This window comes from Martes martes (assembly GCF_963455335.1).
Source record: "Martes martes genome assembly, chromosome: 15".
NCBI lineage: Eukaryota > Metazoa > Chordata > Mammalia > Carnivora > Mustelidae > Martes > Martes martes.
Window position 1 is genome coordinate 49,865,797 of NC_137903.1, and position 20,870 is coordinate 49,886,666.

Below are 20,870 nucleotides of genomic sequence, written 5' to 3' on the forward strand. Positions count from 1 at the left end.
TCTTCTCTAGTATCATTCAGCTTGTCGAGTGGACAAGGTAAGAAAGGGGCGCAGATACTTTTAGGCCTACTAGCCAAATCAGTCAAATTAATTTTGAAGGTCAGATCAATAGCATAAGATGGACTGCCTTTATCCTCTTCCCTTAACATCCCGTCTACTCAAAGTCTAACCTATTTTTAAAGTCTAGGATAAAAAAATTCAACACCAGCTCTTAATGATTCATTTGAAAGTTTGATTTTATGAGGAAAATCTTTCATATACTATAAATTTAAATCCTTAGGTATTAGTTGCATAATTCTCAAGCTTAAAAGAATCTTAAGCCGTTTCTCTCAATTTGCAGATAAGTTAACAGGGTCCTAGCAATGTTAGTGACAAAACCAGTAAGCTAGTTCCTTACTTTCAAGTGTAACACACTGCCTGCTTTAAACTTACTAAGAATAAATAATACATGATTTTATCTTTGACTTTTTATTTCCCTTATGAATACCCCCAATCCATTCCTGTTTCCTCAAGGTAACTTTTTCACCTCTTCTTGCCTCTCAGATTCTTAAATGCTACACATCTACCTTGGGGCTTCAAATGCTATCATCTACTCTACATCTACTCTACTTCCTAAATTTCACCTAACTCCCTGAACAAATTTATGTAGAGAAAAAAAAATGTTTTAGAGCTCTCTGACTGGCAAACTCCTAAGCAGCCCATCACCTATCATCTCTTACCCTTTGAAATATAATACTAGCATGATCCTTTTTTTTTCCACCTGCAAAGTGGGAAATTAGGCCCTCTAATTCATATAATTACTAATATTCTAAAATACCCCAGGATGCTCCCTTTCAATTAATACTCTTTCAATTAATAAAGACTATATATGTGGCTGAAAACTTTAATGTATTACTCCACTATATAAGACAAAGTATCAGGGAAGCAGTAACACTTACTTCTGCCCAGCTGCTTGATGTAAATGGTCATTTCTGCAATAAAGCTCCTGTAACAACATATACAAAACAAGGTTAGGAATTTTACTGTTAGAAATTACTAAATCCAGGACTCCCAAATCAGGCAGGCTTTCCAACTGCTTAGGCAAGTCACAGCAAAAAACCACTGTAAACACTTAATTTCTGTTCAATCCTAGAACGAATCAAGTATATGTGAACTTCAAATAATATACAACATGGTACAAGACAACTATAATCAAAGTTGACAAGCCAACTGTTCACGAAAAGAAAACGTTAAGGTTTTAGATTCTGTGTTTACTTACTCCAGAGGTTGCAGTCTCAATAGCTAGAACCCATTGAATGAAAAGGAATTTTCCATTTAGCCTGGGGCCAAAAAATACCACAAGCCCCAAATTCTTTAAATTATAGTTGTGATTATTTTAAGATTGCTTTGCATGGGCCACTCACTAATGACTTCAATCTGCTAAGATAAGCTAAATATATGCATGCATGCACACATACACATGAACATACGAACACTATGCATGTATCTGTGGCTCCTGAGGCAGGGGTCTGGTATCTGCCTGCAGTTGGAAGCAGCCCTTGGTAACAAAAAACTTAGCTTATTTGTATCACACTTACTTAAACCAGGGAACAAAATATTTTTGGAAATTAGAGCTCAAATGGCTAGCAGATTCTAGGGGATGAATTTAGTTTCAATAAAACAAAAGCTGTCCTTTTAAAACTATATGCTTTCTGATCCTTCCACTGCTCAGGTACATTCTAGCCTTGACTTTGTGCTGTGAATAAAATGTTAGGTAAGGCTTAAGAAAAAATAAATGTTAGACTCCTTCCTATACCTCTTGTGAACTGACCTTCAGGCACAGGGGCTTCAGGGGTCAAAGGCCACTGGCTTTCAGGGGAACAACATCCACCCTTTCATTAATGACACCGATGACAGTATGTTTCTCAGCCAGGCTTAAAGTCAGCACTCAATCTCATTCTCCTCCACCTAGGGGGAACAGCGACACCAGAAATCAGTTTACAATAGTTTTCCATGTGATTGCTTAGTTCAGCCTAAGCAGCAGCACATGTGTGTATGAACACAGACCTCTGGTGTTGCTGTCTGTTATGCCTTTAAATAAAGGACATACAAGGAGATGCTGTCCTAGCTCCCCCAATTGTCTTTGCCTCCCTCATTGCCATATCCTGAATTCTTCAATTCTTTTTCTTTCAAGTCAATGATAAGATATTGGTATCAAAACATGTTTGTAACAACAAGCTTCAGAGACATTTGTTCTTAAAGTCACCAAGTGCTACTAATAAGCTTAATCAGTTCAAAAGAACAAAATATTAAAGAAAAATAAACGAATGGATCCTTTATAACCTCCAAGGGTTTTAAAAAATCTGATGTCAAATTAAGTATTTGAGAATTCAGGACTGAACAAACAGGAAGCTGGGGGAACCATGCTCTGAACATCATTTTGACAACAGTATTTAAGTTTTATTTTAGTAATAATTATTTTAGGATTACTAGATGCATTGAAGGGAGAACACTGATTTTCAAGAAAAGTACTTTTAATGTATTTTGAATAATTTATTTCATATAAATAAAGGACAGCAAATTAAATCATCCAGAAGGTTTCCACTATAGCCTTCTTTCTCTTCCAATAAAAATATAGTGCCCCCAGAAGCGTCTAATCCGTATGAGCCTTCCTGGGAGTAATAATTACTACACCCTGGAATGCTCTCAGGAAGAATAGCAAGCAGGCTGAGAAACATACTGTCAACTGTTACAACAACCTCCCTTTATGCTCAGTTTTACATATTTAACAGAACAAAAATAAGCTAATTAACTCACATACAAGACTAAAGCTATCCTTCAGCTTTACAATAAGCCCTTAAACACCTCAACAGGACTCTTAAGAGCTGGCAACTTTCAAAACAAAAGGAAAATTTGGATCTAGATGCAATGCCCTCTACCTGAGACATTAGAAGTCAAGTATCTAACGTGACCCATTAAAGAAATAATCCTTATAACTACTTCAACAATACCACACCGAATAAACTCACCACCTCAGGTTGCTTTTTAAATCAGGGATAAACCACCACTTGAAGCTATGATTTTTGCCTCTCAGATACAAATGAGAACCTTAGAAGTCTAGCAACACAAACAGCAGACTGAACAGAACTTCTAAAATACTCCTCCTAAATGAAAATCATGGTAAACTACTAATTACAAATCAGTGATACTTTTTCTTATGCAAAGTATCTTCACAATTCAATGCTAATCCACAAACTGAATCAGGTAACACATACAAAAATAGAACAATGACTATACAAAACAATCCTAACTTACTACAGATGGAAAAGACTGAAACAAGCAAACCTGTTGTGATCAGGACCCACTTGGGTGTACTTATATTCTCCTTGGATCTTTTCCTTTTGGAAATACTGGTTCAGACGAGCCTTAGCATTTTCCAACGTCCAGTTTCCATGAAGCCCAGCATTTAAATCCACTTCTTCTGACTCTAAAGTCTGTTGAATCAATGATAATTAAATTTGGCTGCATTACTTTTAGTTATGCCTATTTAAGGTAGAGAAATTTATTAAAAATACCTTCTTTGTACCATCCTTTATAATAAAAAACTATTTTTAATGCTTCTATTCCTAGACAAAATTGAGCAGAATTAGCTTTTGCTGCATCTGGTGATCCCACTGTACAAACAAGTTATTAGATAATGTATTGTATATTTAAATTATTCCTAAGAAACCCTGACAAATCTTGTGTCAGCTTTAACACTTTAAATATATTAAGTGGAAAAATCAGCTTTTCTATGAAGACATTTTTAAGTGCTCGTGAAATAAGGTTTACTAAGGTAATTACAAATTCCTGTAACACAGATGAGGACACATTCTACCACCAGAAAAATACCCGTTTTGTTTCACGGCAGTTCTAGAGACCAGATTTAATGGCTAGCTTAGGCTTATGTTGTCTTGTGTGAGTAAGTAACGTCAAACAATGACTTAGAGGAATCACCAAATTATTAAGCTGTGAATATCTTAAGTCTTGCAGTGAACCAGGTAGTAAGGGACAATCCTGGGTATGTGACAAAGGGTGATATGATAGCCTTACCGCTTGTACTTCTTGTTCCTCCTTTCTTGAATAATAATCCTTCAAGTTGGCCCCTCGATCCCAGGTGGGCCCGGGAGGACCATAGCCAGAGGCCCCAATTCCAGAATTATTTTCTGTAAGGAAAGAAAATAATCGTTCTCTTAATGAATCGAACTGTAGGAAGAGCCTAAATAGTTTAAAGATTATTTTTAGATTTTGGCATTCTGGTAACTAGAAAGCCCAAGTTTCAATTATTTGGAAATGTGCCCCAAATCTTCATGACTTTCTTGAAAAGTATTTCATGACTGAAATATAGGTCTAAATTGATAATCCCAAGGCTGGTATGTAGAGGGGAGCTACTAGCAATGATCATAAGTGACTGACAATCTAGCATACATTTTTAAGTTGATTAAACTTAATAACTGATTAAATTTGTTCAAACTGCTTCTTTCCTAAAGATGACCTTGAGAGAAACCTGTTAGCATTAACTAGTGATAGGGATAAGAAGCTGACAAGGTCTAAGAAAATGCTGAACTTTGGTAAGAAAGCAGAGTAACTAAAGATACCTAATACTGCCTGATTATTAACTCTACTGAGTCTATGACATGCTTTTTAAAAAACTTATTCCTCACAACAATCTTATGAAATAAACACTACTGTTAATCTCATTTCATAAATACTAGATCTAAGACTTAAGTAACCTGACCAAGATCCAAGTTAATCTATCCTATCCTGGGGCAGACCAAGAAAAGCTTTGATAATATACAGAATTCAGTAACACCTTGGATACACAAGGTGTAAGTCTACAATATATTTGGTAGAAGTTAAGTTAGAAACAAGAAAGGGCAATAAATAAGACCCTTTAATCAAATGTTTTAGCCCTAGTGCAAAATCTATCCAGAAATAAAAATCAGTAAAAGCTAACAAAAGTAAGGAATTAAGCTACATTACACTTCGTAAGAGAAATCACTGTTGGTATTTGCAAATTTATGAAGGCCCTGGGTTGTCTCAACATTAAGAGTTCACTGTAGTTACTTCCTATCCAAATGAGAAAGAGATGAAGACCAAGAAGGATCATGTGTATCTTACCGCATCATACACACATATTCAAGCCCCTTACCTGCTTTAAGAGCCAAATGTGGAGGAAGAGGCCCTCCCATGGTTGTGGGTAAAACTCCACCCGGAGTTGCTGTGCCATCAGGTGTATCAGTAAGTGGGGGTGGAGGAGGTGCTACCTGCAAGAGGAAACATCAAGGCAGGATCAGTAATTTTACCCTCACAGGGCAAATTTTCTTATACTTAAAGAAGGCGCATGTGCGACCCGTTCTTAACCCCATAACATTAACATCTTTGTTTTCAATGTTTATTAACTATTGTGCTCTTACTTGAGGCAGAAAAGGATAAGGGTAGTAAAAATTACTTGTACTTCTCCACCTGGAGATTTTATATGTGTAATGTGTAAGCAAATACAGTTTTCCACAAAAAGTGGGGTTGGTTTATGGCGTATAGTTAATGTTTTTCCACTTAGTAGCTTTATAAATACATTCCACATTCAAGAAGGATCTGTTAGGAAACTTTTATAGAGTAAACACTGTTCTGGGTACTGAGGATAAAATGAACAAGAGACAGATATTCTGTACTTAGAGCTATATTCAAATAGCTATACTCTAATTTTTACAGAACTAAGTAACGAATAAACACATAATATGTCAAGTATGATACACTACTACAGAAAAAAATGAAGCAGAAGAGAGAAATAGGGGACTGTGCAAAATCACTATTTAAATAAAGTGAACTGGCAAAGCCACACTCATAAGTGAAGAGAGATATGGAAAAGTAAGGAAAACAATGAAGAGTACGAAGAGGAGAGATTTCCAGAGAGAACGCCACGTCCAAGATGTAAAATAGTGTACATCTACTTTTTAAAAAAAGATTTATCTGAGAGAACACGCTAGAGATGAGAGCACACGCAGGCACACACCTGTAAGGATGAGCAGGGGGGGAGGGCAGAGAGAAAGGGAGAAGCAGCCTCCCCACTGAGCAGGGAGCCCCATGTGGGGCTCTATGACCTGAGCTGAAGGCAGATGCTTAACTGACTGAGCCACCCAGGCATTACACATCTTCTACTTCTTTAAAGATTAATAATCTACATGAATTTTAATGACTTATTACTCCACTGTATGGATGTAGTACATATAACTCTAGCAATACCATGCTGATGAACATTTAGCTTGTAGCCAATCTTAAATTATAAAACACTTCCATAAACCCTTTGTACTTTACTTTGGCTTCTTTTCAGGAAAGATTTGCTTAAGTGAAATTCCTGGGTCAAAAGGCATCAGTATTTTCTTTTTATTTTTTTTTAAGATTCTATTTGTCAAAGAGAGTACAAGCAGAGGGAGCAGGAGACGGAAGGAGAGAGAGAAGCAGGCTCCCTACTCAGTGGGAGAATCCCAAGACTCTAGGATCATGACGTGAGCCAAAGACAGCCCCTTAACCAACTGACCCACCAAGGCGCCCCATCTCAAAGGCTTTTGATCACAGTACTCTCCTCTCCAAAGGCTTTTGATCACAGAACTCTACTCTCCAAAAACTATCAATGACTCCTTCCTGATCGGAAGACAGTCTCCAGCCTGCCCATGGCCTTTCTATCACTTATGGTACTCAGCACAGTGGCTCAGATACTCAAATTCAGTTAACCTGACAAAAGCCACATAGGTAAGGATCTAAACACCGGCCTAATTCCTCTTTTTTCCAGGCCTAATGAATGTTTCCTAGCTCATTTTCCTTTTACCCACCTACAGTTTAATTATTTCTTCAGTATCTTGTACATATTGAGCTTGGGAGTCGGAGCTATGAAAACGAAGAGACTCTGTGACAGAGGAAAGGGGAACCTTCAATTTTCCGCCTACCACCACAAACTCAATTTTAAGAGTAGCCTTACTGTCTGTTGCCTTGCTGGCCTCCATGAAGGTAGTATCTCTTCTACCTCAAGCTAATTCAGCCCAAGCTTTAAATCACATCACTCCCTACTTCACTCTTTGTCATCCAAGTTGTAAATAATTTCTGTTGTCCTTTATCTTTTTTCACTTTGTAAATTAATACCCAAAAAGGCATTTGTTTTTGCTTCTGTAATCAAATCTAGTTTCTGCCTGTGGTATCTACCAAAAAATGGCCTTTTCTGTCCAGGACCTGTTCTGCATTATTTTCATATATTTCATTTTGGAGATAGTATCATGTAAATATAATTACTGTAATCTTACAATAATTAAAATTCTTTATTAATATGCAGACAGCTACTACTATAGACTTTTAAAAATACTTCTTGGCTATTTTTCAGCAATTATTTTTCTTATTTAACTTTTTTTTTTTTTAAGATTTTATTTATTTGAGAGTGTGAATGAGAGCAAGAGAGAAGGAGCAAGGGAGAGGCAGAAGCAGACTCCACACTGAGTAGGGAGCCCGATACAGGACTCGATCCCAGGACCCTGGGATCATGACCTGAGCTAAAGACAGATGCTTAATCGACTGAGCCTGACCCAGACGCACTCCCCCGCCCCAATTAACTTTTCTAATATATCAAATAATGGTAAATGTATACAATTTACTCAGGGAGAATGGCCTTCCTTAAAAGAGAGTAACTGACATCTTAAGATAATGGAACCTCCCACCCAGAAACAGAGTATGGCTATATATTTCATCAAATCATCTATCTGTTGAGACAATTCTCCATGAATATCTTGTAGTTCTCCAAGTATTATTTAAACATCTTCTCAAGGATGTCTGAATAGCAAATAACCTTGGAAGGTAGACATATCTTCCTCCAGGGCAGGGAGCATATTTTTTCCAAATGAGTACAGTGAAGATAAGGAGGGTGGCAGGTTTGCCAGCAGCCCCCTTATAAGACTACGGGTTTCCTAAACTCAAAGTACCTCAAGTATAATACAAACAAACTCATTGTGTTCTAAGTATCCACACAGCTCTCTTCCATATTGTCCCCCAAAAGATCTGGGGACACATAGGCACCAATACAAACATGAAGCTCATGCTGCCTGCTATCCCATGAGTAATAACATCCTTCGTCTCTCACTCAGAGAAGTCTTGTGTCTTCTGCAAACAGGGTAAATCGTTAGATTACAAGTATGGTAAAATCTCAAGACTCTCTAAGACTTCTTGATACTAACCTTCAGTAAAAATCTGTTACATTGTTCTTAAAGGTCCTACAAACTATATACTCTTAGATTCTTTGTAATTTTCATTATTACAGTGAATAGGATTTTTTCCAATTAAATTCTTTATAATATTTACACTTCATTTTTTCCTCTTATATTACATATCCCTCTTATTTTTTTATTTACGGCATTGGTGGTGATATGATTGGTCTTAACTTTACAGAAATTCCCCTAGTTCAATGCATCTCAAACTATCTGCAATGAAGAATTATATGTGCACCATATTACTTTTCTTTCCCCTAATCCACTGGAAACAATATTTTTGTAAATATACAAAAAATGAACTGCTCCTAGAAATATAAAAGAGACATACAAAATATAAGCCCAAGTGTATCACAATTCCATCAATATTTCTAAATGTGTATGCATTTATGTATTTATGACCTCCTAACATTTTGAACAGCACTGCTCTATGACCTGCTTTTAGTACCGTGTTTAATATTTTTTTACTATTTTTTAAGAGTTTATTTTTAAGGTACCTCTACACCCAAATGGGGCTCAAACTCAGCACCCCGAGATCAAGAGTCGTACGGTCCATCAACTCAGCCATCCAGGCATACCTACTTTTTTTTTTTTTTGATGATACTTTTCAACATGTCAAGAAGTACTTTTCTACTCCACTTCCTAAGTACTTTATTGGTTGTAAGTATTTAATTTTATCAAAATTTTAAAAAAAGATTTATGAAAGACTGCACTCATGCATGCATGAACTGGGGGAAGGGGTACAGGGAGAGGGAGAAGCAGACTCCCTCCTGAGCATGGAGCCCCACGTGAGGCTGGGGCTTGATCCTAGGACCCTGCGATCATGACCAGAGCCGAAGGGAGATGCTTAACTGACTGAGCCACCCAAGCACCCCTCAAATGCTTTTTTTAAACCTCTATTAAGTAAACCACTGAGCAGACAGGTACTTTTCTCTTAAGAACTCATTAAGATGACACAGCAAGAAAGATTACCAGGTTTTGCTTCAGAACTGCTGGAGGTATCATGAGATAACGGCATGTGCACCACATTACTTTTCTAAAATAGTAAAAATTCGGAATTCTCAAATCTATCTTACCACATGGGTTTTTGATAAAGGACTATGAGTCTACAGTTATTTACAATTTTCTTAGACTTGGGATGGACTATTTATCTTTTACAGTTACTTAAGATTTTTACTCATCAATTTTATTTCTAATTCTACAATTTCTCATTTTATCTCTATTAATTTCTTCCTGCTCAGTTTTATTTTCCTCAGTTGAAAATTACCAGTTTAAAAAAAAAGAAAATTACCCGTTTACTAATCTAAAAAACTATTTCTTGTGCAGTAATCAAAGTATTTGATGTTTCCTTTGACTAAATGACAATTCCTTTGGCCTTCCAGAGTTTTGACACTGTCACCTAAATAGTCCATAATTTTTTAAATTTTCATTTAGAACCAAGTGTTTCAATTTCCTAATGTCCAGGATTTTTTGCTACTTTCTCACATTACGATTTTAGTTGTGCCAATATACATATTAGCATTTCTCATATTAAGTAGATAGGTATAATACTGTGAACTAATATTTGTCTTTTCTGCTTTCTTCCTTGAAGTTTACTTTGATATTGACACTGCTACTCTTATTTTGTACTTCATTTGCCTGGTATAGCTTTACTCATGTCTTTACTTTCAATCTTTCTGACTGAAAAATTTTATACAGATAACATGTAACATGAAGCACAGCGCTCTTCCAAGGTTAGGACTGTGAAGGAAAAGGACAGCTTATCCTATAGGGACAGTCCCAATAGCCAAATCCCAGGAAAAAACAAAACTAAACAAAACTGTGGGCAACACTAGTGATGACTTGTCCTTCTTTCTTCCACCTTGCCCACTTCAAGTCCAAAATCCTGTTCTATCTACCTCATTCTCTTTTGCCATAAACAACTTCTTCGTCTTGAGGTGTATGAATGGGATAACTTCCTGGTTTTCAGTGACATTAGGTATTATGATGGAATGCTCCTGTCTCCCCAAAATTAGTATTTTGAAATCCTAAACTCCAATGTGATAGTATTAGGAGATGGGGCCTTTGGGAAGCTATTAGGTCACGAGGGTAGGGCCCCTATAAAAGGAAATGGTGACTTAAAAAAAAAAGAGAGAGAGTTCTCCTGCCTTTTCCACCATGTGAGGATATAGTGAGAGAGCCTTTCATGAACCAGGAAGTGTGCTCTCACCAGACACTAAATCAGCCAAAACCTAGATCTTACACCTTCCAGCCTCCTGGAGTGTGAGAATGTTTCTGTTGTTTATAAGCCACCCAGTCTATGGTACTTCGTGACTAAACTAAACAGGGAGGATTTTCTTTTTCATATTTCTTGATCAACTAAAGATGAAGGTAGAGGCAAAGAGGGTATTAACCAACTGCCTCCAGATACTTTGTGGAACAGCCCCAGCCAGCTCGGTCTCCATGATTGCTGCACATCCCCTGTGGAGAAGGGCCAGTGCCACCTTATTAAAAGGGCACATTCTGCCCACTACTTTCAAGATCAAGAGATGTAGCTGGCTTTCCTAACAAAGAAACAGACACAGAGGTAGGCAAAATGAGGACACAGAGAAGTATGTCACAAATCAAACAGGAGGAAACCACAGCAAGATACATAAACAAAATAGATATAAGTAGCATGTCTGATTGAGACTTTAAAGTAATGATCATAAAGGTACTCAATGATTAAAAAAAAAAAGATAATGAACTTGAGAAAAGAGTGGAGGACATCAGTGAGAACCCTTAAGAAAGAAAACATAAAGAACCAATCAGAGATGAAGAACACAATAAATGAAATTAAAAATACACTTGATGGTGCTCGCTTTGGCAGCACATATACTAAAAATACACTTGATGGAATAAATAGGCTGGAAGAAGCAGAGAAACAAATCAATGAACAAGAAGACAGAGTAATGCAAAGTAATCAAGGAGAACAAATGAGAGAAAAAAATATTATGCAAAATGAGGACAGACTCAGGGAACCCAGTGACTTCATCAAGCATAAATAACATTCACATTACAGGGATCCCAGAAGGAGAAGACAGAAAAGGGGGCAGAAAATTTACTTGAAGAAATAACAGCTAAAAACTTTTCTAATCTGAGAAAGGCAACAGATATCTAGATCCAGAAGACACAGAGATCCCCCAACAAAATCAATCAAAGAGTTCCACAACATACAGTAATTAAAATGTCAACAGCAGAGATACAGAAAAAATTCAGTATGTGGAATTTAAGAAACAAAATAAAGGAGCAAAGGATAAAAAGGGGGGGGGACACAACCCAAAAAACAGATTTTTTTTTTTTTTAAAGATTTATTTGAGACAGAGAGCATGAGAGACACAAAGCACAAGAGGGGTAAAGTGGGGCAGAGGAAGACGGAGAAGCAAACTCCCTGCTAAATAGGGAGCCCGACATGGGCTCAATCCCAGTATGCTGAGATCATGATGTGAGCTGAAGACAGACACTTACTTAATTGACTGAACCACCCAGGCACCCCAAGAACAGACTCTTAACTACAGAAAACCAACTGATGGTTACCAGAGGAGAGGGGTGTGGTGGGGGGAATGGGTGAAAAGAGGTGATGGGGTAAAGGAGTACACTTGTCCTAATGACCACTGGGTGATGTTATGAAACGGCTGTATCATATTTTATACCTGAAACACTGTTAACTCTACTGGTATTAAAAAAGAAGTAAGAGGGTATTAAAAGTGTATGGTAGTGTATAACCTTGGCTCTAAGGAAAACCTAATGATCTGAAAAATGTATTACATTAAAATAGTATATGCAACATGTATTCTATCCATTAAAATTCACATTTAAATATCAAAGCAGGGATGCCTGGGTGGCTCAGATGGTTAAGCCGCCTCAGTTGGTCAAGCCGCCTCAGTTGGTTATGCCAGTGCCTTTGGCTCAGGTCATGATCCCAGGGTCCTGGGATCAAGTCCCACATCCGGCTCCTTGCTCAGCGGGGAGCCTGCTTCCCTCTTTCTGCCTCTGCCTGCCACTCTGCCTGCTTGTACGCATGTGTACTCTCTGACAAATAAATAAGTAAATATTTAAATGAATAAATATCAAAGCAAAAACAAAACTATTGGCAATAACATAATTCATTCATGCTGCCTTCTTTACAATTTGTATGTTTTGCAAAATTTCTGTAATGAGTATGTATTAAACACTGTAAAAACATTTAAGTCCAGGGACGCCTGGGAGGCTCAGTGGGTTGGGCCTCTGCCTTCAGCTCGGGTCATGGTCTCGGGGTCCCGGGATCGAGTACCACGTCGGGCTCTCTGCTCGGCAGGGAGCCTGCTTCCCCCCCTTCGCTCTCTCTGCCTGCTTCTCTGCCTACTTGTGACCTCTCTCTGTCCCTTAATAAATAAAAATCTAAAAAAAAAAAACAAAACAAAAAAAAAAAACCTCCAACCTTAAAAAAAAATTTAAGTCCAGAACTTATATATATAATATACCTAATTAATAAAACATGAGCTGATAAATAAATCAACAGACAATTCAAATGAAGAAAATTAGGTGCGCCTGGGTGGTTCAGTTGGTTAAGCATCTAATTCTTGATTTCAGCTCAGGTCATGATCTCAGGGTTGTGAGACAGAGGCCCATATCAGGCTCTGGGCTAAACTTAAGATTCTCTCCCTCTGCTCCCTGCCCCCATCCCATTTACGTGCACATGTTCTCTCTCTCAAAAAAAAAAATTAGAGTGAACATCGAAAAGAAATATTCCATCTTCTAAATAACAGAAAAAATGCATATCAAGTTAAACCATTATTTTTTTAGGCCACCAAGCGTTCTGGTTCAAGATAGTGATGTAGAAAGATCCTGAACCTACTTCCTCACAGACACACGGAGTCTACAGCTACATATGCGAACAGTTTCCGAAATTAAAAAAAAATCTAAAAGCTAGCTGAGTGATGACTACACATCAGGCAAACAAGGGGGAAAAAAACACATGAAAAAACACATCCTACCCCACCAGGTAGGAGGCTGGAGCAATCTTGCCATAAACCCCACTTCAGATGTGGCAACCCACAGCCAGGTGGGAACTCAATCTGGAACTCCTCCCTGACGAGCAAAGAATTCAACCCTCAAGATTTAATATATACACTTGAAACAAGTGTCCAGAACACCTAATTTTAAAAACCAACAGAGTTTATACTCCAAGACCCACAAGATGGTAGCAATTTGTAAAAAGCCTCTTAAAGCGCTTATGTGCTTGGAGTCCCCTGTCCTAGGGCCCAGCTCAGAAGCAGCCAACTGAACCCAGACTTAAAGTGAAGGAGACACCAGCTTATATTAAAATCTTGGCCCAAGGCACAGGCATCTACTTTAAAAACACATCTAGAAATCTGATGGAACACTACCCAGGAATGGAGACCAGTAGGAACTATCTTTTCATGTTTCACAGCACCAGTATCTCCTAGAAAAGAAGGTTTACATGTGTGTGGTGCCCCAATTTTTGTGGCTGCTGCACAGGGGATGCCTCTTTATCACCTGGCTCTGGAGGCCAGGGAAGCTTGTGTTCCTGGTCACACAGGACTGTAATAATCAGCATTACCCTTTAGAAAGGAGTTCAGGGGCGCCTGGGTGGCTTGGCTGTTAAGCCTCTGCCTTTGGCTCAGGTCATGATCCCAGGGTCCTAGGATCGAGTCCTGGATCAGGCTCCCTGCTCCTTTGGAAGGCTGCTTCTCCCTGTCCCACTCCCCCTCTGCTTGTGTTCCCTCTCTCACAGTGTCTGTCTCTCTCTGTCAAATAAATAAACAAAATCTAAAAAAAAAAAAAGAAAGAAATTAAGAAAGGAGTACAAGAACCTGTCTGTGGCTCCAAATTTCATGATGGCTGCCAGGGGACACCTCTACTTTTCCTGGCTCAGGTGGCCAGTGTGCTTACACTCCTGGGTCCCACGAGACTATAACCAATGGAGAAACCATTCTTTTTTTCTATTAATTTTTTTAGTACAGTCAACATATGATGTTATATTAGTTTCTGGTGTATAACATAGTGATCTGACAAGTGTATATGTTATACCGTGTTTACTGAAGATAGCTCTTTAAACAGCTATCACACCCATGCCACAGGAAGAGGGGAGAGATCCAGGAGCTGTCTTTCTGTGAAGGAGGCCTATTTGTAGCTAATTATCATGACTGTGGTCTGAGGAGTAGGCTTCTAATCAAACAGGCACCTAGGGGCTGACTATTAGCCTTTCCAGAGACCTCTGAGGGAACGTGCTATCTCCCTCTACTGTGTTCCAGAGTGCCAGTGTCTCCTGAAGGAAAGCTTTACATGCATCTGCTTTTTGCAGCTAACATCCAGGGATGCCCCTCAATCACCTGGCTCTGGGAGGGCCAAAGGGGCTTGCATTCTTGGGAATGCAAAGTCCCACGGGACTATGTCAACTGAAGCAACAGTTCTTGGCAGGTTACCAACACCAGGCACTGTACAGTGAGACAGAGGCAGGCTTCAAGTTTGACACACACTGCCTATGCAGCGGCTCTGAAGGAACATACGCTATAGATGTCATCTTGGTGATCTTTCCCTGCCTTCTTCCAGCTTGTTGGTATATCCCAAAAAGATTATACACTCATCTGGAGCCCAAATATTTGCAACTGCTGCCCAGGGAACACTTCTAGATTACCTGGCTCTGGTGGCCAGCAGGGCTTATGCTTTTGGCGCCTCAAAACCATATATATAGTCACATACTTTTAAAAGTTGCTGCCTCAGGGTCTGGCTTCTAGTCTGCCTGAATCTAGGTGCTGAGATCCTACTCTTTGGGACACTGAGTGATCTTATTAGCACATCCTTAACTATTAGGAGCTATTAAAAATACAATAGATCGGCTTGGACAAGCAAAGACGTTTAAGAAACAGCAAAGAACTGGGTTGGGGCTGAAACAAAAAGTTCATCTCCTACATGAGGCCACTCCTTCAAGACTTGGGAGAAGTAGAAACCAACATAAACAAAATGAGACAAGAATATATTTCAAATGAAAGAAATAAATAAAAGCTTGATGAAATGGAACTATGTAATTTATCTGACAAAGACTTTAAAATTACGGTCATAAAGATGCTCACCAAACTGGGGAGAAGAATGTACGAACACAGAACTTCAACAAAGAGATGGAAAATACAAGAAAGTACCAATTAGAGAAGTCAAAGAGAATGAAAAAAATATGGTAACTGGACTGAAAAAAATCACACTAGAGGGGTTAAATAGCAGACCAGATGGAAAAAAAGAAAGGATCAGTTAACTCAAAGCCAGGGGTGGAACTCACCCAATAAGAGCAGCAAAAAGAAAAAAAAAAAAGTGAAAAAATGCTGATACCTTAAGGGACTCACAGGAAAATATCACTGTGTTTCAAGGAGAAAGAAGAGAGAGAGAGAAGGGACAGAAATCTTATTTGAAGAAAAAAATGGCTGAAAACTTTCCTAACCTGGGAAAGAAAACAGACAACCAGATCCAGGAAGCCTGGAGGGTTATAAAAATGAATGCAAAGAAACCCAAACCAAGACACATTATAATTAAAATGCCAAAAAGTAAAAGCAAGGAGAGAATAAAAAGGAGCAAAAGAGAAATATCTCATTACACACACACGGGAATCCCATCCATGAGCAGATTTTTCAGCGGAAACTCTGTGGGCCAGAAGGGAGTAGCATGATATATTCAAAGTGCTACAAAAAAATTTCCAAGCAAGAACATACGTTAGCTGGCAAAGTCATCATTCAGAACCAAAGGAGAGAGAAATAGTTTCCCAGACAAGCAAATGCTATAGTAATTCATTACCATTAAACCTGCCTTACAAGAAACATTATAAGGACTTCTTGGGCCACCTGGGTGGCTCAGTCAGTTAACCGTCTTGCCTTCGGCTCAGGTCATGATCCCAGAGTCCTGGGACTGAGGATTAGCAGGGAGCCTGCTTCTCCCTTTCCCTTTGCAGCTTCCCCTGCTTGTGCTCTCTCTCAAATAAAAGAAATCTTTTTAAAAGGACTTCTTTACCATAAACAAAGGGCACTTACTGGTAACAAGAAGAAATATGAAAGAATAAATCTCAGTGGAAAAGCTAATATATAATAAAAGTAATAGGTTAATTACTTACAAAACTAGTATGAAGGTTAAGAACAAAAATAGTAAAAATACTATTTTTACTAATTTAATTTTTAAATTAACTTTTAATTTAAAATTAATATTTTTAAATTAAAAATTAATATTTTAAAAATACTATATTTGTTAAAAATCAAAAATAGTAAAAATAACTATGATTTTAATAACTCAAGAATACACAAAATAAAAAAAGATGTAAACTATCATACCAAAGATACAGAACATCCTGGTGAGGGGTGTAAAAATGTTGTACTTTAGAACTTAAGTTACTGACTTCAAACATTAACGATATTCATTGTTACATGTAAGTATAATGGTGATCACAAAGCAAAATCTGAAATACACATCAGAAAAAGGAATATGAGCATACCACAAAGAAAATCCTCAAACCACAAAGAGAGGAAGAAAAGGAACAGAGAGAAACTAGAAAAATAGCTAGGGAACAATGAACAGAATGGCATAAGCACACACCTATTAATAATTAAATGTACATGGACTAAATTCTCCAATCAAACAACAGTGAATGAGTGGATAAAAAAACATGAATGAACCACCTACATGCTGCCTACAAGATAGTTTATTTTTCGGTATGCAAAGAACTTTATTAACCTTGTTTCAAACTTTATTCCCAGGCTTCTTCAGCTTAATTATCTACAAAGAGTGAGTTGTGTATAAGCAAAAACTGAAAAGAGCTGTAGTGCCCTAGGGGCTTGGCCTTAAAAATATTAAGAGGTCTAGATTTTATCAGATCCATGAACAAAATTTTAAGAAGCAGTCATAATATCAATTAGCAGCTCCCAGTAACTTCTTTTAAGTTTTATCTTCAGAAGTTGACTCAGTTCAGTTTGCTTCATTCTTGGAAGCTTCATCAAAATTGAAATGAGAAAGCAAGGAATAGCAAAGGGTGTAATTCCAGTCTACTATGGCTTTTAGCCTAAGGGAAGACCATGTGAGACAGCTAAAACTCTAAAGAAAACCCAGTCTTTCTGGCCTAAACAATCAGAGAATGTAAGCTTGGGGAAACTACCGCTACTAGAAAATGAGAAGACAATCCTGGGAAAGAAAAAAAGGAGGAATCTCAAATTCTGTGTATAAACTCCGCCCAAATCACTGGCTAACCGCTGAACAACACATGTACAAGACAAACTCCAAGCTCCCTAGCAAGGATCAGAAAACTGAAATGAGATTTGAGCTCTTACCCAAAAGATAAGTGTCTGCCATAGGAGTCCAACCAAACAAATCGCTTGACAGTATAACAAAATCAATCTTTTGAGAAATATAACATTATTTAGGGTCTCTAGAATATAATTATCACAATGCCAAAGATATAATCCAAAACATACATACAGAGAAGAAGATAAACAAATCTCAAGAGAAAATACAATCAAAAGAACCCAACCTGAGATGACCCAGATGTCAGATTTAGTCAAGAATTTTAACAGCTATTATAACTATGCTCAATGACATAAAATTCATTCGTATTATGAAGATATGCTTATAATGAATAAAACAGTAAGAAATGCCACCAGAGAAATAAAATCTCTTTAAAAACAAACAGCAACAACAACCTGTTAATTCTGGAAACAAGACAGACAATATATGAAATAAAAAATTCACTGGAAGGACTGACAAGAGCAAAAGGGAGTTGAGAGAGAATAATCCGTGAACTTGAAGATAAGCAACAGAAGTCATTCACTCTGAAGAACAGAAAGAAAAAAGAAAGAGCCTCAGGGACTTTTGGGATAATACACAGAAGTTTTCCATATGAGTCCCAAAGTCAGAGAAAAGAACAAAGGAAGCAAAAATAAATATTTGAAAAAATAACAGCCAAAGATTCCCCAAGTTTGGTAAAAGATATAGATTTACTACGCATCTCAGGAAATTCCAAGCAGGGTAAGTACAAAGAAAACCACACCCAGTCGCATCATAGTCAAACTGCTGGAAACCAAAGAAAAAAATAAATGCAATGAAAGAAAATAACATGTTACATATAGGGGGAAATGATTTGATCATAATTAACTTCTCATCAGGTAACAATGGAAGAAAACAAGTGCTAAAAAAAAAGGGACTGGCGCACTAGAATTCTACATCTAGTGAAAATATGTGGGACAGAAGGTAAAATAACATTTTCACATAAAACAAAAATAAGAATTTGTCACGAGCAAACCTACATGTTAAGAAAGAGGAAGAGGCTAAAAGATACAGAACAGGTCATAACAGATGGAGCAAATGCCAATGTTCCAAGTATTTGAAAGATATTTTCAACATTCTTTTCATAGCTATAAAGAATCTCCAAGTTCACCTTGTCCAATCCCTTTATTTTGCATATGGGCCAACCAACTGCAATTATCTAGTGGTACAATATACTAGAGAGTAAGTCTCCTAACTTCTGAGTCAAAGCAATGGAAGAAAATAAAACATTTATATCAACCTTTATATATAAGTCAGAATACATACACAATGAAAATAAATTGTTAAAACTGACACAGATATTATTCCTAAAGGTTTTATAAACACTCAATCTTTCATTTAAGTTACCTTAGGTATTTACTTAAATCATAATGTGAATCTTTTTATATTGTTAAGAATGCATCTTTGTGAAAACTCAACTTTTCATTTTTTAATTAAATGAGAAATAAAGTTAACCTCTAAAAAAAGAGTACTAGAAAGGAGTCTGTTGCATACTTACACAATATAATTGAAATAATCATGGTATCAAAAACACAAGAATGATATGCCATTGTATAAAACAGAATGTTCTTTCTGCTGTAATAAGGAATTATCAACGGGAGTAAACACTGTGTCTTTAAGTTTTCCTCATTTTTATATTCTGTTTAAAATGTTATCTTCAGGGCGCCTGGGTGGCTCAATGGGTTAAAGCCTCTGCCTTTGGCTCAGGTCATGATCCTGGGGTCCTGAAATTGAGCCCCACATTGGGCTCTCCGCTCAGCGGGGAGCCTGCTTCCTCCTCTCTCTCTGCCTTTCTGCCTACTTGTGATCTCTGTTAAATAAATAAATAAATAAATCATTTTTAAAACGTTATCTTTGGAAGTACACAGAACACAACAGGCTCTGAAAAATCAGTTTACGAATGAATGAAATATATAAAACCACAGGACACACAGATTAAAGGAATTTCCCAAGCCCACAAGTCGGGTACGTAATCAGACTAAAATCAAAATCTTCAGGAACTCATCCCAGGTACTGGGCCTGCCTAAGTACTTACCCCAACAGCTGGGACTTCTTCACTCTTTACTTCATTTATCCGAACCAAATAGTTAACAAAATCTCTGGCAGCATTGCTCTGTGCATCTTTTTTATTGGTGGAATTGCCCATGCCAATGTAATTATAACCTTCCACTCGAACCTTTAACAGTCCAAAAAAAAACCAAAAAAACAAAACCATGTATTAGAAGAAATTGACCTGGGTTAATTCTGGGACTTAAAAAATATGTAATTCAATAGGCCATTAAGAGACAAACAGTTAAATGTTGAAGATATACTCCATAAAAACACTAAAAATAACACAATTAAGAAAATTTATAAGTTGACTTATGAAAAAGCTTGAATTGTGCTGTCCAGTGATAAACTAATCTGAAAACAACATTAATTTATGTGGCTCAAATATTCTCTTCTATAACAGAATGTTCCACATTAAAATCTGATTTTATAAGACCCAAGAACAAGCTCTCCATCTGCATTTATTTTAAGCAATTTGACTTTAAGCAATCAAGAATTGCTCCACTTTCTACAGGAATTAGTAAAACTGAAAACAGCTGATCCAATTTGTCTAATCTGTACTATTGGTACTGTGGAAGCTGAGGAAGATACATGTGCTAACCAGAATTATTTACCTATCAGACTGTTTTAAAAGTAATGCTCACTTGGAAATGATTTATAATGAAACAAAAGAGCAGGCAAGCAATAATAAAGAACATAAAACACAGTTTCCAAACAGAAAACAGTTTTCTTAACACCAAAATAAGTGTAAAAAAAAAAAATCACATAAATGTAAACTGCATTCTGTAGTACCTCACACATGAATTTTTGCCTGTTTTTGTTCCCCACTGCTCTAATTTCATAGGATGGGGTCATCTTCCTTTTGCCACACCAGGCATACAGAAAATTTTTAACATCACCCATGATTCAAGTGTCTTCTTCCAACCTAAGAAAACAAAAGTTAAACCTCATTATTTATAAAAGCAAACACTGCAAGTGACCAATACCTGGAGTTAACTGAAAATCTAGGTCAAACACACGCTATTCTACCATGCTGCTATTAAAACTGCTTATGACAAAATTTTAATGACATAATTGGAACCCCTATGACATTATACAAAAAAGTAGGATACAAAACTACATGATTTGAACTACATAAAAGTATATATGCATAAATCAAGACTAAAAAAGAAATGACCCTCAAAATGGTTATCTTTGGGTGACTACAAGTGATTCTGACTTTTTTTTTTTTTTAAAGATTCCACC

General features: G+C 37.2%; 1 protein-coding gene across 2 annotated transcripts in view; it reads right to left on the bottom strand.

Moving 5' to 3' along the window:
• The window catches only part of DHX9 (DExH-box helicase 9), a 52,242-nt gene that overhangs the window by 30,698 nt on the left and 674 nt on the right, over window positions 1-20,870 (bottom strand). Inside the window, exons 2-7 of one of the 2 annotated variants that reach the window (XM_080824929.1) lie at window positions 20,418-20,550; window positions 19,612-19,752; window positions 5,171-5,285; window positions 4,072-4,184; window positions 3,325-3,473; window positions 939-985 (exon numbers count right to left, since the gene is read on the bottom strand). In XM_080824929.1, the coding sequence (XP_080681055.1) occupies window positions 939-985; window positions 3,325-3,473; window positions 4,072-4,184; window positions 5,171-5,285; window positions 19,612-19,752; window positions 20,418-20,528 (676 nt within the window). In that variant the 5' untranslated portion in view covers window positions 20,529-20,550. Of the gene's footprint in view, window positions 1-938; window positions 986-1,810; window positions 1,891-3,324; window positions 3,474-4,071; window positions 4,185-5,170; window positions 5,286-19,611; window positions 19,753-20,417; window positions 20,551-20,870 lie in introns of those variants that run through there. The other variant, XM_080824930.1, reaches the window with a different exon arrangement.